Genomic DNA, 26,875 nt, shown 5'->3' on the forward strand with positions numbered 1-26,875 from the left:
GTCATTAAAAATGAGAGCGGGGGAGCCATATAGACACTCTTGGCTTAGGCTGAGCAACCCTATAGGGACCCTTCAACATTTTTTCTAACGGGGCATCTTCCAACCTGAACTGATCAACGCTATCCATGTGACTATGGGGAAGCCAGAGGGCCTGTTTTGCCTCCGCCCCAACCCTTTGCTATCTTAAAGAAATCTATCAAGACATAGAAGACACCGGGGATCACAGATGCTGCTCACCCAGAGTCTGACTCAAATGTCACGGCTGTTCTAGAAAAGCCCATCACGTTTGGGTGCATCATGGCAGACAAAGCAGCCCACGTAGGGAGGGAAGGGGTTGTACAGAACTGCGTCTCCATTCAGCGACAGTCCAAGGGCCTCCAGAGGGAACCGCTGGGAATGGGGTATGTGTGTTACACCCGAGCTGAGCCTAAGGAAACTCAGCTTCTAGTTGCAAAAGACAGAATGCTGGTGAAAGGCCTGTGTACGCACCCTGCCCAGGGGTGAGCCTTGCATCGTGCTGTTGAGTCCTTGCGGTTGGTGCAGGACAGCTGGAAAATATGCACCGCCAGCTGTCCTGCACCAATCGCAAAGACTCAAAAGCACGATGCAAGGCTTTATTTCTGTCTTTTACAACTAGATGCTGAGTTTTCTTAGGCTCAGCTCAGGTGTAACACACACAGAAGTTCAAAGTGGGCACAGATGGGGAAGTAAAGCACCTGCAACAGGGCCCCCAAGCATGAGCTCTAGGAACATGCTATTTTTAAAAACGAAAGGCGAGAGCCTTCCACCCTTAGTCAACTCTGTACCGAGTGCCAGAGAGAGAAGAGTGTGGGGTATTTGCACAGCCTTTTCTCTGGGGATTTCAGCTCCTGCTGCCAGATACAGAGCTGCCTTGCCTCTCAGCCCTCCACACAGGACCTATTTCCTTGCTCTTTATACCACCACCACCACCCATACCCTGAATCACCCCCTCAAACCCATACATGGCAATTTGCCAAACCTAGAGACGGAGAATAGTTTTGGAAATCCGGACGTCCAAAACTACCTCTACTCTACTTTGCAATAAGCTCCATAGAAATGAGCTTATTGCAATCCAAGCAACCCCCTCCCCTCCCCTCCCCCCAAAAACCTTGTTTCAACTCAGCCCATAGCCCAATAGGCCCTTTTTTTACTTCCTCCCATACAAAATGTATTTCTATCACTGCACCTTGCCAGGACTCCTAGACCCTCCGCCTGGATTCGGACGCTCTGACAAGCTACAATTCGTAGAGATCTTTGTCCTGGGAAGTTAAGGAAGGCACAAGGCGCAGCCTCCCCCATGACTGCTGCTGCCAGGAAGTATTTTTGGAGGAAAGGGAAGGTGGCGGGCTTGCAAGGGGAGAGGGGACGGGGCAGGGGCTCCGACCAAGGCAGAGAGCTTAGAGTGGGGTAAGCTTTAAAACTAGCTAATTCAGGCCCAACTCGAATTGGAGCATAATGCTGTTACTAGCCAAACAGGAAACACCACATAATGTTTTATTCAACTGTATATGTGTTTATTCTGCGTAGCCATCACTTCTAACTTCAGGTGCCACTGGGATTGTGGCCAAAGCAGGGCCAGTGAGAAACAAGAGGGAAGAATCAACATGCTATGGGGAACGCCAAAGTTTGGAAAACAAACGAACAACTTTCCATACACAAAACACCATAGAGGGTAACTCCACACCCCCTTCGCCATTGAAACAGCACAACAAGGACTGAGCATGTTCAGTACCCAGGGAAAGTGGGGTTGACAGGTGGAAAAGAAGAATGGAATGTGAAGATGGGATAAAAGTAGGGTGACCCTATGAAAAGGAGGACAGGGCTCCTGTATCTTTAACAGTTGTATTGAAAATTTCTGCAGGGGTCATTTGTATTTATGGGGAACCTGGTGAAATTCCCTCTGCATCACAGCAGTTAAAGCTGCAGGAGCTATACTAGAGTGACCAGATTTAAAAGAGGGCAGGGCTCCTGCAGCTTTAAATGCTGTGATGAAGAGGGAATTTCGCCAGGTTCCCCATATATACAAATGATACCTGCAGAAATTCCCTTTTCAATACAACTGTTAAAGATACAAGAGCCCAGTCCTCCTTTTCATACGGTCACCCTATTATTGAAAGTGAAATGGGTTGCTTGAAGGAAAGGGATGGCTGGAACCCTGAACAGGAATGCTTCTTTTAGGATGGAAGATGCACTGCACCACTTATAAAATGTATTAGCTTTATCTGTACACCATCTTGCAAGTCCACCTGCATAAAGACAGTTTATGAATTTTAAAGATTGTCACCGGATTAATTGGCACTGTAAAATATTGCAAAGAGAAAAGGCAGCACCCAAGATTTACGGAGGGAAAATCATTAACAGATGATCTGGAGTACAAGGATTTCAGTCATGCAGGCATATTTCTAAGGTGACTGCTATAAAGTTTGACAGGGACCACCGAGGGCCATTCTTCACTACACAGAGGAAAAGTTCCACTTGCCACTGACTATATGATTAGTAGCTGCAGGCAATTACAGTTACGTACCTGGCAAGACATTATTTGCATGCATTATAAATGCATTTGCAAACAAACATGTGTTGCACTCACACTTTAGGGGTACAAATAAGGAACCTAGTTTACAACGTTGGTATGCCACTCCACATCTGGACAGATTCCAGAGTGGTGAACAATAAAAGATACAAAACAGAATATGAAGCGGTTTTGCACCATTTGTTGATTGCTAGGGCAAGGGGTATTTGTAAGTGACTTCAGTTTTTTCATCAGTTGCAAGGTGGGCTTTACAGAGTTAACACGAGGACGGTCCTCTTCAAATGCCTTTCCTTTCAAGGAAGCTAAGGAAGTGCTTCGCAGTGGTGCAAGATTCTTTAACAAGGGAAAACTTCACATCCAGCTCAATGGTGCAGCCTTCTGTGCACAAATTCACCAGGCTGGCTTTCCATAGTGGAAGCAGGAAGCAGCTCCTGGAGATGAATTATTACCTGGTGCCAGATATACTAAATAAATGGCTCATCCAGAACATTCCTGGCTCCCAGTCGTCTCAGTCGGCAATAGCTACAATGGCGATCCCTGTGGAACAACGTAGCATTTCGGCAAGTTTAGAAAACAAAACAAGGAATGGAACAAGTTCTTTCAAACATTATTCCTATTCCCAATGAGAGATCCAGACAATTTGTCCTAGGCTCAAGTCTGGTAAAAACAAAAACAAATCGAAAATGGACTTGAGCACCATTTTCCTGGGTGGGCTGGCATGCCCCAAAGTGAAGCACGACTCTCCAATGCAATCTTCATTTGGGTTCAAAAAAGTGTTTGTGTTTTGGAGCTGGCATGTATAATCCAATAAATTAATCAACAGAGGTCCCCAGCCTTTAGGGATCAGTGGGTACGTTTGAAATCTGGAGCGGTGTGAGCACTCTCACAAAATGGTTGCCATGGGAGAAGCTTGCAGATTCATAAAATGGCTGCCATGGTGGGCATAGCTGGTCACAACACACTTGTTTCCCAGAAGGCAAACAGATGAGAATGAAAGAAAAGTAACCTGACCAAGAACTTAAGCACAAGATAGAATTAGAGTCCAAACTCCAAAACGTAAAATCACTCTTTTGAACCCAAATGAGGATGGCGCTGGAGGGTCACACTTCATTTTGAGTCATGCTAGCGCCCCAGTAAATTTTAAAAAATCTTAATAAGATATAAATCAGGAGGGCAGAGAGCTTGCTGTGTCCTAAGAGTGGTGCCCATGGGCACCACGTTGGAGACTCTAAAATAAAGCCTCTCATTTCCTCAACAGCATAACTTAATCTACCGAACAGCAACACAGAACCTTAGACTCAGGACTCCTGGTACAGACAATTCTGTTTACCTGCTAAAAAGAGCGGCGATCTACAGCCACTTTGGACACTATAAATCAGAGCTTTCCAAATTGTGTTTCGTGACACGTTAGTGTGTCAGCTGCGGTGTGTAGGTGTGTCCCGCGAATGTAACCAGAAACCTCTGAGTCTCTGTGAAATAAGCAATACCAGCTTGCATGCATTTTTAAGCAGCAAAGGTGCTGATTAGTATGGTGCACTAGTACATTCCCCTTCTGTCATATCCGTGTATGCACACCACGGTCGAGGGATCATACAGGTACTGCTCATGCGCAGTATGCATAATCGGGTCGAAACAGCTGATTCGGTGTCACTTCCGGTGACGCGGCTGCACCTGAAGTGACGCATTCGAGAAATTCCGTGGATCCAGTTTTTGACGGAACACCGTCTCAACTGCCGCTCGATCGCAGCTCGACAAAATTGGTTCAATGTGAAAAGTCTTGGAAATGTATGTTATTATCTTGCAAATCATATATTTTTTAAAATATAAATGAAAGGTTTTCATGAGATATGTTGTGTCCCCATAAATTTTGTTATTACAATTTATGTATGTGTCCGTATCTCTTATAAGGGGTTAGTTTAACCCCCGGTTTGCTAGTAAAACTGAATTACTGTGTCGCGAAATGATGCATGGCTAAAAAGTGTGTCACCAACATGAAAAGTTTGGAAAGCCCTGCTATAAATCATGTGATCTGAGAAAGCAGACATACCACCACCATCTGCTCTACCGCTCCAAGACTTACCCCTGGGCCAATGACGCCCAAATTGTATACCAAGGCGCAGCAAAGCGTGTGGCAAGCGGAGCTAAACTTCAAAAGTTAAAGCAACTATTCTGTTTCCCCCCCTACTGGTCTTACTGCTCAGAGAGCAAAAGAGGGAGGCCTCCCAGTTCTGATAGAAGATTTTCATAAAATTAGAGAGGAGCGGCTTTCAGCTCAACCCCACTAATGTATGCAGATACATTACGTAATGGTCTGTTTGCGTTACAAACTCAAGCCAATTTATTATCGGAGGAAATCCTGGAGCTGTATTTATGTGAGGGGCTGAGGAGTTCCAGTTTTCAAGGAAGAATCTTTCCCAGAGTTCCTCAAGAAAGGAAATCCTCTTAATGAAGTCAGTCTAGAGCTGCTTTGGCTATGCAGATGTGCCTTGACATTAAAAAAACAAAACACTTTAGCGTTTACACAGGACACTTTCAAGTATCCAAAGCACTCCATGTACATCACAGGGGTCCTTGAAAGAGTCATATAAAGGTAGGTAAGTAGATAGAGCGAGTTCCTATGGAAGGCTTCAAGTCAAGAATATAGCGGCTTACCTAAGGCAACTTTGTCTTAGGTAACTCTATAAATTGGTTAAATTCATAAATTGCTGTTTTGTTTTAACAGTTTCACATTTTAATTTTTGTATCATAAACTGCTGTCATCAACCACTATGAGATCTCTTTTAGATCTGGGAAGTGGTCTATGAATTGATTAAATAAATAAAAAACACAGTGGTCAGACAAAATTTGACTAATCAGACAGTTCATCTCACACAGGTTTCTCCATGCTGCAAGACCCTTCTCTCTCTCCCCAACCCCCTGCCCCTCATATAACCTTCCATGCAAATATAGAAACAAACCCAGAGATGCCTATTCCTAGAGCCACTGATCTGGATAGATCATTAGCCCAAGACATTAGCTAAGCAAGAAGGACGGCAAGTCATTGTACAGCTTAATCCATTCCTTGCCGCTTCATGTAATCAATACCTGGCAGGTGTAATCTTTGGCATGGCTAGGTTTAAAGATTTTCAGAAAGGTCAGCAAGATTACATTTCCCAGATTCACCCTCTTCTCCCAGCACCGATTTAAAAATGAGACCAGTTTGGTGGAGGGAAAGCCCAGACAGAATAAGAGAGATGGGGGGGAAAAGAGTCTGAGGTTCACAGGGATGAAGGTCAGTGGAAGAACTGTGATTTTAGGCGCAAGAATCCTGACAGCTGATACTCGATGGGAATGTAAAAACAGAGATGCTATGTATATATAGCAGTAGTGTAACCACAGAGTTTCAGTATCGTCCCTTAGCAATCCATAACTAGAATACTATAACCCATGGATCTATGACCTTTAGGTCATTCACTGCTAACCCATAAAACACGCACAAGCCCTCAATCACCAGTTTTTAAGAACCATGTACACTGGATTCCTAAGCAGCCATCCATCCTGGAAATTAGCATTAACTAGGTTTAAATCTATGCCTTCTTCACTCACGTCACGTAGAGGAGGGCCAGGATCTCTTCTCCGTCATCTCAGAGTGCAGGACATGGAATAATGGGCTCAAGTTACAGGAAGCCTGATTCCAGCTGGACAACAGGAAAAACATCCTGACTGTTAGAGCAGCACGAAAATAGAACCAATGACCTTGTGAGGTCATGGGCTCTCCTACAATAGAGGCATTCAAGAGGCAGCTGGACAGCCATCTATCAGGGATGCTTTGAGGTGGATTCCTGCACTGAGCAGGGGGTTGGACTTGATGGCCTTATAGGACCCTTCCAACTCTACTATTCTAGGGTTCTAATCAAGTAGCATGCATTAATGCAATTAGATGGTTTGTAATGTTCTCCAGGTCTCATTTCCTTGTAAGCCAATGTAGTCCAGAAAATTGGAGATTTGCACCTGGAGACTATGGAATACTTGCATGGCCTTGACGAAGACACTGTCTCTCTCTGCCTTAATTCACTAAAGGAAAAATGGGAGCACAGATCTTTTTAGACAAGCTTTCCCTGGACTATAACTTATCCTGGTTTTATATGACATTTTAAAATTTTTAAAGTTTTAAATCTTGATGTTTGTATACTATGATTTTAATTGTAAACTGCCCAGAGAACTTTGGCTGTTGGGCAGTATAAATATATAATAAATAAATAAAATAAAATAAATAATACTCCAAAGTAATTGCAAGGGCAAACACAATGAAGACTGGAAAGCAGTTAGTCTGGAGTCTTATAATTATTAATAACATCTCATTTTTTCTCTCCTCCACCTCAACTTTAAGCATTTTATATTAAGTTTCCCTTGTTTGTAAACCAAATGAAATAGCTATAGTGTCCGAGCAAAACTGATAATGTAGCATTGGTGAAGCTAAGCAGGTGTTGACCTGGCCAGTGCTTGAATGGGAAACCGCAGGAAGCTTGTCATGTAAAACAGGACAGATATGATGCAATAATTATAAATGCCTCTTGTAATAAATTCCATATACACTTAGTATTTCCCCATTTTTAAGCCACATGACCCTTTTTAAATGGCAGCATTTAAAACTAAAAATAAATGAAGCTACTATTAAACTAATAACCAGTTTTTCCAGAAGAAAGCCCAAATTGATATCCAGATTCAATGGGTTTACTTTTCTATCTTTCTTCTATTTGTTGCACTTCACTAAAGTTTAAAAGTTCTGTACTGTGCTTTGTAAAACTCTGGCTGCTTTTATTACTGCATCAGTTTTTATCATGAATTTTAATATATGCATTTTACTGTTGTATGCTGCTTTGAGAAGACTCCCTGCCCAGTGTACGTATTTTAAAGGAAGTAAGAATTTTTGCCTTTATGTGCCTCTGAAAAAAGGCAATTTCCCACAACCTCTTGCATCCAGTTTATTAAAACATTCGAAACAGCATTTCAAGGGTGCATTTAAAAGCCCCGTTCAAACTAGCCACACACATATGCAGAAGTTTTTCTGTTCTTCCTCCCAACTCAGATTTTCCTACAACTTAAATCAAATTCTACATGCGGAAATTACAAGACCCCACAGGTACAAAACTGACTCCTATTTTCCTTTGCAAATACACTGATACAAGCTCTACGGAAAAGACTATAAGCTTCATTTATTTTATTTTATTTATTTATTTATTTATTTATTTATTTATTTATTTATTACACTTATATACCGCTCCCATAGCCAGGGCTCTCTGGGCAGTTTACAGAAGTTCTAAAATTAAGATAAAAACAAGTATACAAAATTTAAAATTCTAAAACACAGAACATACACACATAAAGCATTAAAAACTGTTAAAAAACTAAACATGTGGGTAATTAAGATTATGCTGCTATATGTCTGGGCAAAGAGGAAAGTCTTAACCTGGCGCCAGAAAGATAAAAGCATTGGTGCCAGGCAAGCCTCGTCAGGGAGTTCATTCTATAGTCTGGGGGCCACCACTGAAAAGGCCCTGTCCCTCGTTGCCACACTCCGAGCCTCTCTCGGAGTAGGCACCCGGAGGAGGACCTTAGATGTTGAATGTAGTGACTGGGTATATTCACGTCAGGAGAGGCATTCCATCAGGTATTGTGGTCCCAAGCCATGTAAGGCTTTATAGGTCAAAACCAGCACCTTGAATTGGGGTCGGAAACATACAGGCAGCCAGTGCAAGCGGACCAGAGCAGGTGTTTTATGGTCGAACCTTCTGGTTCCCGAAATCAATCTGACCACTGCATTTTGCACGAGCTGCAGCATCCAAACCGTCTTCAAAGGCAGCCCTACGTAGAGTGCATTGCAGTAATCTAACTTGGAGGTTACCAGAGCATGGACAACTGAAGCCAGGTTATCCCTGTCCAGATAGGGGTGTAGCTGGGCCACCAACGGGAGTTTGTAAAAGGCACTCCGTGCCACTGAGGTCACCTGAGCCTCAAGTGACAATGATGGGTCTAAAAGAACCCCCAAGCTACGAACCTGCTCCTTCAGGGTGAGTGCAACCCCATCCAGAACCGGTAGAAGACCACCACCCCCATCCTGTCAGCGGAATCACCTACTAACAGCATCTCAGTCTTGTCTGGATTGAGTTTCAATTTATTAGCCCTCATCCAGTCCATTGTCGAAGCCAGGCACTGGCTTCCTCATAACAGAGGAACTTAATATAAAAATATGAACACCTTTTTTTTTCCTAAAAAAAAGTGTTCTGCTTTTGTTTCACATTAAGGTCCAGAAGTTATGCATTCCTGACCAATAGCCCAATCCTAAAATGGTTAATCAAGTCACAAGTCCCACTGTGCTCAAATGGAGATTATTGTATAGTAACTAGCTTTCTAAAAGCCTGTGAAACGCCATTATTCAAACTGTTACTTCACCAGGGGTTGTATGCAGAATGAAAGCACCACCCATTTCTCTCACTCATATTGCATACCTTTAAAACCAACTTTAACTATCTCTATCTTTACCCAAGTACACGTTGCCACTTTACACAAACCCTACCTTGGCTTCTCTTTGGGCTCTCCGCCATGGTACCTGAACACTAGAGCTGTTAGAACTGTGTACTAACTAGCTCCCAATTCCCTTGCACATCAACAGTCAGATAAGCTCCTGCAGTCCTGACAACTGACCGGCACACACTGAGAAGCCTCAAAGCAGTCAGTCTGTGGCAGACAGGCTGCTAAGAGAAAGCATATAATGATCCCAAAGCTGTCTGAAGACCATGCAGCCATGAAGAGGCAATAGGCTACAGGGGTTTCTTTAAAAAGGAGCAAGAGAGAGAAAGAGAGAATACAAGAGTTTCTATCACAAAACTTGGAAAACGCTAGCAAGACTTCAATAATGCACGTGTGTTCTGGACATCATGTTCAAGGACTGTGCTGGGGAGTTGTAGTCTCACACATCTGGAGGGCACCAGGATGGGGAAGAGTAAACTAGGATGTCCAGGGGAAAGGTTCAGCTTAACTCTTCTTCCAGGTGGGCTAGTTTTCTACAAGAGGAATTCTCTCCCCCTCTGTGAGATCATTCAAACAGGCAAACTATCATTCACTGCCTCTAACAGTACACTTCAGCACCACCCAGGGAGGCTGCTCAACCTCCTTCCTTAGCACACTTTTCCCAGAAAAGGCTGCAACAGGTACCTATGTGGAATGGCTTGCTGTAACGGATGGGAGTGGACTAGATTATCCTTCTAGGTCTACAATTCTGTGATCCGCCCAGAGATCCTGGGCAGATCACAAAGAACTGGGCATGTTTAGCCCAGAGGAGAGAAAACTGAGGGGAAACATGAGAGCACTCTTCAAATACTTGAAAGGTTGCCACACAGAGGAGGGTCAGGATCTCTTCTGGATCCTCCCAGAGTGCAGGACACAGAATAATGGGCTCAAGTTACAGGAAGCCAGGTTCTGGTTGGACATCAGGAAAAATGTCCTGACTGTTAGAGCAGTATGACAATGGAACCCATGACCTAGGGAGGTCGTGGGCTCTCCCACCCTACAGGCATTCAGGAGGCAGCTGTACAGCCATTTTTCAGGGATGCTTTAAGGTGGATTCCTGCAGTGGGTTGGACTCGATGGCCTTAGAGACCCCTTCCAACTCTACTATTCTATGATTCTATCATTCCGTCCCAGTAACTATATCCAGAACACAAGTCTAAAAAGCACAAGTTATTTAGCAATTCGGCTGGAACACACCATTGCAACACAGCAATTAAACAGAAATGCAAGCAACACATTTTGCCTTCTGATGTCTAGTCAACAAGTGTTTTTAACATGAACTAATCAGCATTAACAGCTGGACTCAACCCACTGCAGTTCTTCTATGCAGTCCCCACTGAAATTAATGGGAGCCACATAAGTGCAGCAGGATCATGGCTATGGCTGAATTCAATCAAATCTCAGCTTAATACTATTATTATTATTATTATTATTATTATTATTATTATTATTAATTTATTTATATAGCACCATCAATGTACATGGTGCTGTACAGAGTAAAACAGTAAATAGCAAGGCCCTGCCGCATAGGCTTACAATCTAATAAAATCATAGTAAAACAATAAGGCGGGGAAGAGAATGCCAACAGGCACAGGGTAGGGTAAGCAGGCACAGGGTAGGGTAAAACTAACAGTATAATACGTCAAGATATCCATGAGAGCTTCATGCACCAGTGCATAGCTGCTTCGCTCATCCCTTCACGCAAACAAGCAACCACACACCTGCACTGAACCATAGCTTCCCATTACGCTGTAGCCGGGAACTGTGTTTAATGGCTTCCAAACAAGCCAGGATATGAAAGCCAACTTTAAACCATGGCTCTGTATTCTAGCTTATTTGAAAGCTATAAATGTAACTTCCTGGTTCAAACATAGCAGGAGCTTATGGTTAGCTGCAGCTTCCTGGCTTGTTTCCTTGCTTACATGAAGGGAAGAGCAAGGGAGCTGTATGCAGGTGCATTAGGCATGCGCATATCTTGCACTTATTAAGCTAAGAAACTGATCATCCAGACCCGAACGTGGCCTATATATCCATTTGGAAAAGTCACCTGCTCTATTCCAAGCATTCAGGATAAATAAAAGGGAAATATTAAAGCTGAGCTAGCGCAACAGATACAATTCTAAAGCGCAGATTTCCCGATGTCAGATCAGAAGAACAGGCTGAAGTTGAGGATGCACCATCTCGGATGCACGCCACGAAATGCTGTCTGACAACGAGATCTATTTGGCTGTGGAACAGGTTTCCCGAGACACACAAAGGAAGGCCCTCACTCGGGGCATTTTCCATTTCAAGTGCTCTGGCAGGATCAGCAGGGCGCTAAAGGCCGTCCGAACTTAACAGAGGCAGTAAAAAAGTAGGATTCTTTAATCACATCTGCAACAAGCACCCAGTGAGTACTTTGTGCCCTTCATATATACCGAGAATCCACTAGAAAACAAGGGACAATAGCAGCAGGGGAGTTGAGCACACACAATAAAAGGTATACAATGTCCTAGTAAAATAAATACCTATACATACACACCCAGCCGCACAGCCATATTCAGTCTTCGTAAGTCAGTCAGTAAACAGTATCCTTTCATCTCTCTTGCCAACAGAATGGGCAGAGCTCCAGAGGAAGAAAAATTAAAAAAACAAGGCCTACTCAGTACCAAGCCGGCTCTCCCCTTCGCTTCCTACCCGATGCTCCCAAATAAATCTTTCAATCCCAAGAAAGGAAGACTCGTTCAGTTGATGGGGAAAACCTGTCCTGTGCCCTGTGCGTGAACTACAAACATGGATGCTTTTCATTAACTCCCCCTTGATTATGAAGTGTGGTGAAGGGCACAGCCTCAGGAAAGCACAATGATTAACAGGTGTGAAGAATGCAGCTCCTTGGCAACTAGGAGACCCCACCCCACAGCCAGCCCAGAGTGCCCTATTCAGATACTAGAAGCCCCTCACCCCCACACGCCGTGGCCAACTTGTTTTGTAAAGTTGCATAAAAGGAAGTCAGAACAGGAAAGGAAATCAGCTGGAAAGCTTTTGAACGTTTCAGTTGGTCCAGTCTGGCAGATACAGAGCCAGACTTGAACCTGCAAGGTTTGGGCCTTTAAACCGTGAATTAGAGAGAGAGAGAAACATAGAGAATACATCAGTGGTAACTATGGTAGCCAAAACCAGAACTTCCTTTCTTGGAATCTGAAATCTCCCCGATTTTCAGATGCTGGGAATAACTACTCAGCCCTGCTGGAAGCTCCCCATAAGAACTGGTTAGCTGCTACTGGAAGCAGAATGTCAGATAAAGTAGACTTTATCTAATCCCTTAAGATTAACTCAGTGTCCTTAAGTCCTACTTCTGCCCATTACACACCCGATCTGTGAAATGGGAATAAGTAGCCTCACTCACAGATGTATTAGCAGAGTGAGTGCAAAGGAGACCATACACTGAAAATTTGCAATTTCCACTTTGCAAATTAAGAGTGCTGAACAAATGATAAATAGGAGACAATGGTTGCAATCTTGTTTGATCTGCAGTGAGGGCCAGAGACCTGTGAGGTGGCAATTATACTGGAAATATCCACCACACTGGCTCAGTGAAGAGGGCTGGATTTGGACATGTATTATCCAGGTTTAGTTCTCTGCAAAGAGGTCTGCTACTCACTCTTACTTACCTCAAAGGAGGTCTGCGGGGGGGGGGGGGGGGAATGAAGAATACAACCTCAGCACTTTAGAGAAAATAATGAAACTGTCTAAACAAACGCCATTATGTGGAAGCTAGCCACATTTAGTGCGTCCGTACATTCAGATATTCACAGTCCAATGTGCCAAATCCCTCCCCAGAGATGCTGCTAAAGTTTGTTAGGCTCTGGGCCCAGAATTGAGCTTTGGGGGCTCAGTAATCCACAACTCAAAGGAGAGGTGAGCCCCTATCTAATGAATGGAGATGGCTAGAAATTTGGATTTGTTCAAAGATTGGGGGAAATTGGATTGGAAATGAGCCAGGCTCTTCATCATGAGCTGGCAGGGGTGGGGGGCAGCGTACCCATTTCTATCCCCCTCCCCACACACACTCTTAGAGTTTTGTCCTGCCCCATGAATGCTTACTGGGGAGGCAGCAAGGAACCAGCCACTGATCTCCTTCCTGACTGGCTGGTTCCCCATCAACACTTGTGAGAACTACCTGTGATTTTTCAAGTTTTGCAACACACCCCATTTCTTTATCAAAGGAACTTACACACCTTCCTAATTCGTCAAACAAGCCAGATTAAATAGGTGGCCTTGTATGCAAGCAAGAGCAGGCTGACAATCTCCAGGTTTTGAGACTATTGTGCATTTTAACCAGTAGTCTTGGATTACTAAACATGGTTTATTTATTTATTTATTTATTTATTAAAAATATTTGTATCCCGCCCTATATGATTAAGATTTCAGGGCGACGTACAGATAAAAACATACAGTATAAAACAATAAATATACACAGTTAAAAACAAATTAAACCATAATCCAAGTTAAAACAATATATAATTTAAAAGCAATAGATGCAGTTAAAACAATGTGCCAGTGAGTTTGGTTCCACGTATAACCAAAATTTGTGCTGGACAAGAATACACCATCATTCAACTTGCCGGAGGACCATGAGATAATTCTAACCGGAAAGCTCACATACTTCTAAGGACCAATTTTTTTAAAACAACAACAACGTGCAATTCCATTTCACTTTGTTGGGCTCTCTCAATCAAACACGGCAATCTTGCATTAAAATCTACTATGGGCATGATCCTGCCTGAGTCCTCTCCCACTAATTAATGAGAGCCAAGGGCACAGCACTTGGAAGTGCTGCTGTTCTGTCAATGGGCCTTTCAGATTAATGATCAACTTGAGGCCCCCAATTACTGCAGGCAGAACAATGGCTCAGCTTATACGGTCTGGCAGATGCAGGCTCTTCTCTGGGGCACCCACAAAGATGAGATCGAAACAATTTTTTTCCAGACGTTATTTTTCACCGCTAGCCTCTAGTGGCTCAAACCTCACCACGTCGTTGACCAAAGGTCACACGTTGTGACCATCAAGCAGAGCCCCTCATTTATTAACGAGAATCAGCTCTGGGGCTGGCAAGGCAATTTGACGTGCACAGTCCGTGCGAGTGAGCGAGCCTTAGCTAAAAGCACTCCAACATCATTATGTGAGCCATGGGAAAAGACCCCAGAATAGCAACAGGGCAAGTACATAGCAAACTTCAAGGCTTCACTTTCATGAATAGGCCTTTCAAAAGGCTCTTTTTAGCAGGCTCAGCTAATTTTTTTGGGGGGGGCAAACCTGCACCCCCCACCCCTTTGAGGTAGCTACACTAGTGATAACAGAAACCAGCCATCACTGCAATCCATTCCTGGGCTTATAGGATTGTTACCTATAAAGTTTCATAGGCCACTGAACCACAGTTCATAGAGCCCTGGCAGAGAGAGAGAATTTTTTTTTTCCAGGAGATGGGTCATTATCTGAGTAGTCACTTATCCTACACATTTTGGAAATTGTACAAGGCATAAAACTGATTTTGGAGCCCATCTTTTCTCACCTCCCACCACCACCCCGGAACAGATCTTGTTAGCACACATGCTAGGTGCTGTCCTCTTCAGTGACAAGCGTTTCCAGAATCTCCCGATGTCCCCTTGGAGACAGCAGCTTGATTATGTTACAAGACATTAGCCACAGCACCAACTTCAAAAGCATCAGAGGCTTCACATCACAACAAGGGCCTAATTTGTGTCAGAGCTATAAGCAGGAAAACACGGCAAGTGGGAAACTAACACAAACTCTCCGCTTACTTTTTTTTAAAAAATAATTTATTTATTTTTAAAAAAACTAATGTCTAAAAGCAACAGTCCAAGTGCTTGGTTTAATCAATAAGCCTTAAAGTACTTTCTGAGCTATTTAATACCAGTTTGGTCTTGCACAGCTTTCAGGTGCTGCACACATAATACCAAGACAACTAAATGCCCCGTTCCAATTACTGCTTTCCGGCTAGAGTCCAAAGTTTTCTGCCAATTCTTATTAGCCCGCCTTCTGTTCTGACCACCCAAAACAATCCACTGTGTGCCATTCCAACTATTACCCAGGATCTGCTCAGCCTCCATGACCCACCAACTGGAAGCTCTCATTGCCTTTTTGACCAAGTTCATTCTTCTCCTCCACTTTGGTCACTCTTTGCCTATATCACACAATACATCATCCAACCTCTGGTTCTAACTGTAATAGGTTACGGCGGTTAGGAAAAACGTTAACCATGGATATGAACAGCGTCCTCACAACCTCCAGGGAACACATTCCATGCACTATTTTGCCCGTCAAGGAACCCCTGTGAGTCTGAAGCCAATTGGGCCTCTTCATCTCTTGTCTATTTATTTATTTATTTATTTATTTATTTATTATTACATTTCTATACCACCCAATAGCTGGAGCTCTCTGGGCGGTTCACAAAAATTAAAACCGGTCAAAGTATAAAACAACAGTATAAAACCATAATATAAAATACAATATAAAAGCTCAACCAGATAAAAACAGCAGCAATGCAAAATTACAAATTTAAAACACCAAGTTAAAATTTATTTATAGACTCTTAAAATGTTGGGAGAATAAAAAGGTCTTCACCTGGAGTCTAAAGGCATATAATGAAGGTGCCAAGCGAACCTCCTTAGGGAGCTCATTCCACAGCCGGGGTGCCACAGCAGAGAAGGCCCTCCTCCTGGTAGCCCCCTGCCTCACTTCCTTTGGCAGGGGCTCGCGGAGAAGGACCCCTGAGGATGACCTTAGGGTCCAGGCAGGTACATATGGGAGGAGGCGTTCCTTCAGATAGCCTGGCCCCAAGCCGTTTAGGGCTTTAAATGTTAATACCAGCACTTTGAATCAGGTCCGGACCTGGACTACACTCAATAGCACACCAAACACCCAACTGCAGCTGTTAATTGGAAGGGCAAAGGTACATTTCTTTTAGGAAAGATTCTCTTTCCCCTGTAACCTTGCTGGGGACCCCTCAATAAACTTTCAAGGAAGCTGAAGGTTTCCCAGGATAAACTCAAAAGGCAGCTGATTAGAAGAATATACCAAGCAAAGATCTACCAAAGACTACCAGACCTGCCTACCAGATGACAAGAGACTGATGCCGCCATTACATCACAGATGTGAATCTCTCTTATGGCACCTGCTGACCAAAAATAGTGAACAGGCCCAGAAGCGAATCCACTCTTAAGGCGTAACAAGTTTGCCAAGTGAAAAAATTGTGTGATCCACCTTGCTTTCAAGCCATTCACTAAAGAAAACACTAGGGCATCAATAGTTGTGCATTTTCAGGTTAATCCACCATTTGTCACAAAATAGGTATTGTTTCTAAAGTTAACTAACGTCGCTCAACTTGAGGTGTGCAATTGTTTCCAAGAGCACTGTCCTAACCAAAGACCCTTCAAGAGAACGAATTCCAATTGTTGTTTTTTTAAAGGATTTTATATCTTTGAAATCTGAGTAATGCATTAATTGCACTAACTCAATTCCTCCTTTCAGCTCTACTGCTTAATTAAGCCGAATCCACAAACAAGCCTTTATTATAAGGCAGACCAGCATTGCAAGCTGTTCTAAGCCAATTCATATTAGGCTGCTCTCCAGTCCCAAATAACCATTTTAATGATATTATAAGTAGATGCAGCAGTCTTTCAAGTCTGTGCTACAAGACTAATCTTCAATGGGATACGCAATCAAACTGGGAAACCAACAAAGAGACAGTGAATTGAAAGTCAAAACCAAATGCCCTTCCATACAGGCAAGTAACTACCCTAGTAAATTTATTTCTGAAAGCAACAAGGTGAGATCTTTGAAAGCTATCATTCATGAACAACCAGTATCACGCGAGCAATTAATCAGCTTGCTCAAGCAACTCATTAATCACAGATTTAAAATATGAATTTTTAATCAGAGCTGACTCTCTGTGAAATACTGTTTGGGGCTTACAATATTGTTGTAAACAGACCGTTCCTTGCTACTCAGATAAGACAGTTAAGATTTGCCACATTATATTTGATTTGCCTTTGTTTGGCCAAGAGAAGTAGAGAAATTATTTAAATTAAACATATCAAAGCACCCCACTCAGTCTTGGCAGGTTAATCAGTTATAAAACAATCTATAAGCCTTTTAAATTGGTTGGTAGACCTATATGTACACCTATGCGAATTCCAGTTCATTTGAAAAATCCTCATTTTTCAGAACAGGATACCCAGGCTTCGGTGTTTACTGTGGCATTCTGAATACTTTGGGGCTTTCTGTAGCTACAGATTAGCATGGCTATTTTTCTGCAAAAACAAAAATAAAGACTGGATTGCAAACCATGAGTCACTCAGACGAGGAGTTAAGATTATCTTGTATCTCCAACTATAGCACCACACAAAGGGGAGAAAAAAATATGAACATTAATTCTAAACATTTCAACTGTGACGAAGCTTTCAAAGGATGTTTCACACAGATGCCTCCTTTCCTCCTCCCCCCCCACTTTCCTCCTCCCCCCCCCCCAAGTTTTGCATCTGATCATAAATGCACAAAACATGAGTATTCCACCAGGTTTTTAAACTATGTATCCCAACTAGGACATTTCCAGAGTTGGCTACCCTATAACATCCAGATAAATTCTGTTTCAATAAACTGTTCTTTATCCCCTGGGCTTGTTTGTCCATCCAAATACTTCAGCATGCTTTCAAATCTGGACAGAATCTATAATTACATTTTTTTTTTTTCAAATCAGGAAGTCAGGTTGTTGTTTTTAAATCACACCCAAGCTACACATGGGGATCACGCAAGAGCTTTGGAAGCTGTAACTAATCTGTTGGTACTTTTAAGACTTCACTATTAAGGCAGGCATTTAAATGGCTGTTAAATGCTGGGTTAATCAGGTATGGGGTAACTTTTTTGTATAATGTTTTAATCGTATATTTACATTTAATTTCAATGAGAGTTCTGCTCCATTGTCTTGCTTTTTTACTCTGTTGTGAAGCTGCAGTTGGAAGCTCACATGCTTGAATGCCCCTCCATACAAAATATCGCATCCACACAGAAGACTAGCATTTCAGGGAGAAGGCCTGAAGAAGCTCTGCCTTGATATACTAGCTTGCTATGAAAGGGGAATCTCTTTTTTTTAAAAAAAAAAAATGGAGAGACCATTGAATTACATGAGCTTCCACCTGCAGTCTGCAATGGTACAAACCAGAAACATATTTACCTCCTCAGTGGCAAGGCCTCTTTCTAGCTCAAACTTCTCGATCATCCCAGAGTGCAGGACACGGAATATCGGGCTCAAGTTAAAGGAAGCCAGATTCCAGCTGGACGTCAGGAAAAACTTCATAGAATAGCAGAGTTGGAAGGGGCCTACAAGGCCATCGAGTCCAACCCCCTGCTCAATGTAGGAATCCACCTTAAAGCATCCCTGACAGATGGTTGTCCAGCTGCCCCTTGAAGGCCTCTAGTGTGGGAGAGCCCACAACCTCCCTAGGTAACTGATTCCATTGTTGTACTGCTCTAACAGTCAGGAAGTTTTTCCTGATGTCCAGCTGGAATCTGGCTTCCTTTAACTTGAGCCCGTTATTCTGTGTCCTGCACTCTGGGAGGATCGAGAAGAGATCCTGGACCTCCTCTGCGTGACAACCTTTTAAGTATTTGAAGAGTGCTATCATGTCTCCCCTCAATCTTCTCTTTTCCAGGTTAAACATGCCCAGTTCTTTCAGTATCTCTTCATAGGGCTTTGTTTCTAGACCTCTGATCATCCTGGTTGGAAGGGGCCTACAAGGCCATCGAGTCCAACCCGCTGCTCAATGTAGGAATCCACCTTAAAGCATCCCTGACAGATGGTTGTCCAGCTGCCCCTTGAAGGCCTCTAGTGTGGGAGAGCCCACAACCTCCCTAGGTCACTGATTCCATTGTTGTACTGCTCTAACAGTCAGGAAGTTTTTCCTGATGTCCAGCTGGAATCTGGCTTCCTTTAACTTGAGCCCGTTACTCCGTGTCCTGCACTCTGGGAGGATCGAGAAGAGATCCTGACTGTTAGAGCAGTACGACAATGGAACCAGTTACCTAGGGAGGTGGTGGGCTCTCCCACACTAGAGGCCTTAAGAGGCAGTTGGACAACCATCTGTCAGGGATGCTTTAGGGTGGATTCCTGCATTGAGCAGGGGGTTGGACTCCATGGCCTTGTAGGCCCCTTCCAACTCTGCTATCCTATGTTTCTATGATGTTGGCCACCAACCCTACTCAAGATTGCAACCTCATGCACACTTCCTTGGAAGTAATCCCTACTGAAAGGAGATAGATGTCAGAGCCCCCCCACCCCCCCCACACACACACTTTGCATGCAGAAGGCTCCAGGTTCAATCCGAAGCATCTCCAAGCAGGACTGGAAATGAGTTCTTCTGAAACCCTGGAAAGCCACTGCCAGTCAGTGCACTGAAGTCAATAGTGAGAAAAATGGACCAAAGGTCTAACTCAGTATAAAGCATCTCATAAAAACAACCCTGCTGGATCAGACCAAGGATCCATGTAATCCAGCACTCTGTTAATACAGTGCAGACCAGCCATTGAGCAGGAACCCACAAGCAGGTCACCGTGCAACAGCACCCTCCCACCCATGTTCCCCAGTAACTAGTGCATATAGGCTTTCTGCCTCTGATACTGGAGGTAGCACAAAGTCATCAGGACCAGTAGCTATTGATAGCCTTCGGCTCCAGGAATTTATCCAACCCGCTTACGTTCTGTGCTTAAGGAGACATTTCCCAGTACAGCTGGGTATACAGCTGTGTACCCAGTACAGTACACAGGATCATGCTGTACAACTATGAACAAGGCTTGTCTACATTACAGTCTCCCACCTGCCACAAGTGTGAAAGTTACACACTAAACTGCTATATAAATGCTAAGTTGCATTATTGCCACCATTTTATAGACCAGGAACAGGAAGCTGCATGTGAATTTCCCAGGGCTACAAAGAAGTCTGAAATCTGAATTCAGGTTTCCAATGTCAATCCAAGCATACCAACTCAACATAGGCATGCAATTTATGAGATACCCTGTTGCCCATCCTTTTCTGAGCCCCTCTTTTCAAGGCTGCAGACATTTTATCTGGTCACAAAAATGGTAGCTCCAGATGTTGGGGGAAATGGCAACAAAAACTCTAAATGAACTTTGCTGGGGTTGCAAGTATACCCAACCGAGAGAGGCGTCTAAGGTAATACAAGATTTTGCTGCAGAATCACCATAGTAGAGACGGAAAATCTCAAGTAGAACTTTAACTTCAACAAGAGATGAACTAAGAATGTATAGAGACATTTAGATCCATAGAACACAATACTGTCCTTGCCTTTGCAAAAACCTTGTGTTCACTCTTATTCCCATTTTACAGAGGGGGATACTAAGGCACCATGAGGGAATGGCAGAGAGGAGATGTATTATTGAATCATAGAACAGTAGAGTTGGAAGGGGCCTACAAGGCCATCGAGTCCAACCCCCTGCTCAATGCAGGAATCCACCTTAAAGCATCCCTGACAGATGGCTGTCCAGCTGCCTCTTGAAGGCCTCTAGTGTGGGAGAGCCCACAACCTCCCTAGGTAACTGATTCCATTGTCGTATAGAATATGGTAGTAGAGTTGGAAGGGGCCTATAAGGCCATCGAGTCCAACCCCCTGCTCAATGCAGGAATCCACCTTAAAGCATCCCTGACAGATGGCTGTCCAGCTGCCTCTTGAAAGCCTCTAGTGTGGGAGAGCCCACAACCTCCCTAGGTAACTGGTTCCATTGTTGTACTGTTCTAAAAGTCAGGAAGTTTTTCCTGAAGTCCCACCTGAATCAGGCTTCCTGTAACTTGAGCCCATTATAGAATCATAGAATAGCAGAGTTGGAAGGGGCCTACAAGGCCATCGAGTCCAACCCCCTGCTCAATGCATTTCCTGCACTCTGGGAGGATCGAGAGGAGATCCTGGCCCTCCTCTGTGTGACAGCCTTTTAAGTATTTGAAGAGTGCTATCATGTCTCCCTTCCGTCTTCTCTTCTCCAGGCTAAACATGCCCAGTTGTTTCAGTCTCTCCTTTGTTTCCGGACCCCTGATCATCCTGGTTGCTATAGTCTCTCATAATACATATCCAGCTCTCTATCCACAGGCTTCAACAAGGCTATTGTCCTGGAATCTGACTCTATCTATACTAACACAGTGTAATTCCGCAAGTAGAGAGACGTTACCAGCTGCCAATGAAAATCCCCACAGCATTTACCTATCCAGGACTTATTCAAGTGTGTGGAATCACTCCCACGTATCTCCATTTCATCACCATGGCATGGCTTGATCCCTCTACTACCAGACAGGCTTCACATCACACACAATCCCACCCACTCCCACCACCCATTTTCCAAGCTTTTAAAAATGTAATCCAGCATCCAGGACATCATTCCGTTTTTTGATATTCTCAGCCTATCCTATCTTACAGGGTTATTGTAAGGATAAAATTAAGAGGAGGAGGAGGATCCTGTTCTGGGCTCCTTGGAGGAAAAACAGGATATACATTTAACAATAAATAAACAAACCCTGAGCCCCTGGGAAGGACAAAAATCAACCGAAGAACCCATGAGATAATGTTGGTTAAGGCACACCACTCCTATGACCTCCAGGTCTTTCAACTCATTGCAGTCAATTGTTGCACTGTAGTTTAGCCCCAAACTTAAAACTGCTGCCTCAAAAACTAATTGTAAACCTACTGAGAAAAAAGTAATAATCAAACCCCCTCCCATACATTAACATGATGTGGAATTAGTAACTGTGCCCTTTTGCTGGTAGGACACTTTGCCTCCTTTTCTGTTCCAAGTAAACCCTTGACCCGGCACGGCTCATCCTGCTCCCCCTTGCTAAAGCCTTCCAAACAGGCCTCCCCTCTTTCCAGCCCCCCATGCTCCTGTATATAAACACACTCTTGTCACACACTCCATCAGCTGTTTGGGTTGCTCCGCCCAAGCCTGAGTTTCCGGGTAGTAACAGAACAACCAATCAGCTGACTTGCAGGGCCTGCCCGGAGGCCTTTTGCCTGCAAACACTTTTCCAAAACAACTAAGTCCCTCTGGACATTTTCAGAGCAAGTGGGGAATCCAGGTGCTGCCTTGGGGGGAAGGGGGGGATTCCTCCACTCATAAGCGTCCAGGATCAGATCCCATTTCCCCAAACCGCTTAACAAAGGGGTGGCACAGCCTCGAAACTTAAAAGCTCACACTCTAAGGTCATCAGTGCACGATCTCCATATTCTAAGAAAAGCACCCCAGCCGGGCTGGTGGTTTTTTTTAAAAAAAGAAACTTATGCGTCTCTCTGCAATGCAAGAGAGGAGCCTAACAAAAAGGCAGCCGAAAAGAAAAAAAGGCCAAAAAAAAGAAGACTGGAGCTGCGACTCCCCCACAAGGTTGAAATGCAAAACTCACAAACAAGCTTCTCGTTTCCTTCGAAGGTTTGCACAATGTTTAGAGAAGCGTCCAAAAAAGCAGCTGAATGACTCAGTTTCAGATCACTGTCATGCAATTACCAAGATGAGGTTTTCTTTAAATTAAACATGTGAACAACTTAATACAGGAGGTTGGCTAACCAACCTCTCCCTTGTTGGGTTGCACAGATGTGTGTACACAAGACACAGGCATGTTGAGAGTAAAAATAGGAAGGCAGCAGAGAAATGACACCATCGCCCCACCAAACCTGTCAGAGAAGAAAAAAAGAGATGGCTCCACACACTTTCCGTGGGGCCATGCCTTCATTCTCCACCGCCCAAAGTTAGGTACAGGCTCACATGCTGCACATCAAGATTATAGAGGAGAAGCACTTTAAAAGCAGGCAACGCTGTAATGAATGTAGCAGCAACATATAGGGTGACAGAAGCCAAGAGAAGAGACCGTACTTCTGTCTGATAACCACCAGAAGCAACCCTGGCCTCTCTGCCCCACAACATCACAGCTGGCAAACTCCATATAGAAACCATGGCTCCTATCCTAAGCATATTTGCCTTGGAGTAAGTCCCAATGAAATCAATGGGACTTCTAAGAAAACATGGTTAGGATCGGACTGTGTTATCGTCGCAGAGGTCCGCATACACAAAACACAGGCTGTAAGGCTGTTGAAGAGGGCCAGTCAAGCCACAGACAAACAAAAAGACCTATTTGGTCATCATATAAATACAAACTTGCAGACACAGGAGAAACTGGTCTGCCTCACTTAAAATACCAAGAATTGTAATAAGAGGTCTTGTTTGAGGGCTTTGCTTTTTAAGATGTTTCTTTTGTTGAACAGAAAGATCAGCAGCTAACCATGAACTGAAGAGGAATGCCAAGTTATTTGCTTTTCTCCTGTTCACCATCAAATTAAACAGCAGCCACACCATCAATAAGCCAAATGAAATTCTGTGTTTACTCATATATATATTTAACAAACCCTGTTCTTTGTCTCCTAAAATACTATGATCTTTCAAAATCCAAGCTACCCAGTGAACGGAACGTGGGGGGAGCGCGGAAGAGAGAAAGGATACACTAGGTCACAGTAGGCCTCCTCTCTGTAATCTAGCTGCCTTTTCAAAACATAACTAAGAACCTTTTTCTTTTTTTTGGCCACTGACCAGCTGGAGTTCTAGCCTTCACTAAAATCAGGAGAAATTAACCATCAAATGAAGTCTGTATTTGAAGGAGGATATGACATACATATGCAACTCAAGTAGAGGATAAAAATAGCTTTGATTCCAGAGCAATCACGAGCCACTTCCTAAAAACAACGTTTTAGAAGGAGATCTATAGACAACATCGTTTTTTGCTTTTCAAAATAAACATACCAATGGTTAAGCAGGAGGTTGGGAACTCACCATGCACTGTCAACGTTGACTACAATAATTTCACCCCAGCAGGCCTAATCTAAACAAGTTTGTTTACCTCTGGAAACTAAATGCTATTTGTAACCCTCTCACCCCTCTACATAGTTAATTCCTTCTCGATTAAATTCTCCTGGGGGAGGTTAACGCATTCAATAAACATCTCTCAATGCATTTCAGTTGGTTATGTCAATTCCCACCAACCCTTCTTTCCCTCCCCACCACCTGATAAACAGAACTATTAATAAAATTATTCTATAAGCAAATTTACCACCACAATTCAGAAGCTCCCCATTCTCCAAGTACACACACACACACACACACACACAGGATAGCATCCTATTAGGAGCAATGATAAAATATAATTTGGAAAACTGGAATAGCTCCTATACACTGAACTGAAGAGTTACATAAACAAAACCAGCAGCAAGAAAAAGGGAAGAGAACGGGGTGATGAATTTCTGTTGCATTTCAATCCTCTCCCTCACTGCAGCCACTTCAATTAATGCTGTTCTTCAGATACCCCCCACCCTCATTAAATCTACCTACCCCCACTGCTGGCATCAGAAGCTTCCTGAACAGCAGTTAAGAACTAAATTGAGTAAATAGTAACATACCAGCAGAAGCTGATCACCGGATTGTAACTGTCAACAACTACCCCCCCATCCCCAACCATTTCTCCCCAACTAAGTCTAGTCCTTTTCCCCCACCCCACAAAGCAGCCTATATTCATTCTGGCTGGGGGGGGGGGGGGTGGAGAGAAAAAGAGAGCAAATTTAAAGCAGTACGTGCTGTATTATTATTCAAGAACTATCACAATAACTAAACAGGGGGGCACTCAGTCTGGCTACAATCATTAGGGAGGCAGACAGAGAGAAGTGCCCCCCCATTTTGCTTTCTGTAATCTAAAAGGAATTCTTTTGCAATTCCTGTCCAAGCCAAGGGAGGTTATTTATTGGAGGCAACAAGGTGTCCCAGCTTTCAAAATAGATCTATCTATAACAGGGGAGGGGGATGTCCCCTCAACTGAATTTCTTTGGGGGAGAAACTGACATGGAAGTAGAGCTATTGGCAAAAGAAGAGGGTTATATAGGCAGGGAGGGGGCATTATTTGTTCAAACTTGAGGGGGTGTTGATTTAAAGGAGACTTCGTAATTTCCAAAGGAAAAGTGGGGGGGGGGGGAGTGAGAGAGAAAAGAAAGAGCTGTTTTAAAGAGGTCTATATTTGGGGGCAAAGAAGGCAAGGTTGGTGTTATAAGGAACTGGAACCTTGTTTGTAAAAGCTGACGGGGAAAATGTCTCCCAATCCTTGGGGGGGGGGGGATTTGTTCTTGTTTCTCCTACCTAAAGCTGGAAATGAGAAGTTCCAAACAGCTCTGCCATTCTTGAAAGGACGTCTTTCTCCCAGCAAGGTTGGGTATCTGTCCCATAAATTAAATCCACCTGGAGCTGGTGAAAATTAAGACTCTCCAGGAGTTGCAAGTCTATCCCCCCAATTAGACAATTGGAGCGATGCCACTTCACCAACCCTATTCTAAACATTTAACCCTTCACCCCACATTCTGGGGGAAGCTCTTTCTCCCTAGCCCTGCAAGAAGAAGAAGAAGAAGAAGGGGGTTGCCATCCTCAACTAACACTTCCATAACATGGGGGAGGCATCCTTTCTCTGCCCCATATATTCCAGGAATGGCTTTGTACACTCTTTTATGCCAGGTTTTTTTTTTAAAAGGGTGTTTATTTTATTTTTCATCTGGAGCTGGCAGCTTTGGCAGGGGGGTGGGAAGGAGAGAACGGCTGTTCTCTCCAGTGGAATTAATATTAATTCAGCTCCAATAATTTGGATGGTGCCCACCCCCATTCTATAAGTCTGTACTTCCTCCTATTATTCCGGGGAGGGGGGGTAGAGAGAGAGAGAGAAGGTAACCTCTCTTTCTGACCCTCCCCATGACCCCTCTTGACCCACCCTCTATTTACACAATCCAATTTCATGGTCAGTCTCTCTCTCTCTCTCTCTCTTTTTGCCCCCCCCCCATTCCAACAAAGTCTTCATTATATCTTCACTCCATAAGAGGCTGTCTTTCTCCCCTCACTAATTGCCCTCGATCATTGTATGGGGGGGCTTCCTATCTCTCCCCCCCACCCCAAATACATTCCAATGGGGGGTGTAGATGGTCTCTTTCTTCTCTCCCCCCCCACTCCCCGCCCCTTAGGGGGGAAAAAACCCCTCCACATTCCAGGTAAGGATACAGCTTGACCACGTCGGTGTCCATACGCCTCTTGCCTGGGCTGGGGGAGGACATGGTGCCCCCCCGGCCGGCGGCCCCTCCCGGGCGGAGTCTCAAGCTGCCTCTCTTGTCCTGTCAGGACCCCTTTGCGCTGGGGGAGGGGGGCGCTTCAGGAGGTGGGAGGGGGGTGTCCGAGTCCCACTCTGCGCGTGCGCGGAGGCCTCCCCCCCTCGCCTCTGCGGCCCCTCCCTTCACGAGCCGGCTCTTCCTGCCCCGCGGGCTTCCCCCCCCTTCCTCCTCTCCGCCGTCGTCGCTTTCCTCAGCTCAGCTTCCTGACCCCCCTCAGCTTCCTGCGCCCTCCCGCTCCCGAATTGCTGCTCCTACTTCGGCCGCTGCCTCGGCTCTGCCGAAGCCTCTCTCTGGACCCCTGACGTCACCCACAGTGACCTCACCGCCCAGGCCTCGTCTTATTGGACCGAGGCGGGAGCGACGCGCGGCGCGTCGTGGCACGAGACCCTCCCCTCTATGGCCTCCCTCCCCGCTCGGCATGCCGGGAGTTGTAGTCCGCCGCTCCTGAGGCGAAGGGAGGCGAACGCCCAAAGGCCTCGACGCACCCCAAGTCGTCGAGGCCTCTTGCTGTAGTCGTGGGTTCGAGACCCCCCTGGTCGAG

At 44.4% G+C, this 26,875-nt stretch overlaps 1 protein-coding gene across 1 annotated transcript in view; it reads right to left on the minus strand.

Moving 5' to 3' along the window:
* UBE2H (ubiquitin conjugating enzyme E2 H) overlaps positions 1-26,489 on the minus strand; it is a 66,065-nt gene extending 39,576 nt beyond the window's left edge. The window contains exon 1 of the mRNA XM_063134571.1: positions 26,228-26,489. Coding sequence (XP_062990641.1) covers positions 26,228-26,280 — 53 coding nt within the window. The 5' untranslated portion in view covers positions 26,281-26,489. The remainder of the gene's footprint in view (positions 1-26,227) is intronic.
* Between the last annotated feature and the right edge of the window lie 386 nt (positions 26,490-26,875).

Source organism: Elgaria multicarinata, chromosome 9, assembly GCF_023053635.1.
Source record: "Elgaria multicarinata webbii isolate HBS135686 ecotype San Diego chromosome 9, rElgMul1.1.pri, whole genome shotgun sequence".
Taxonomy (NCBI): Eukaryota; Metazoa; Chordata; class Lepidosauria; order Squamata; family Anguidae; genus Elgaria; species Elgaria multicarinata.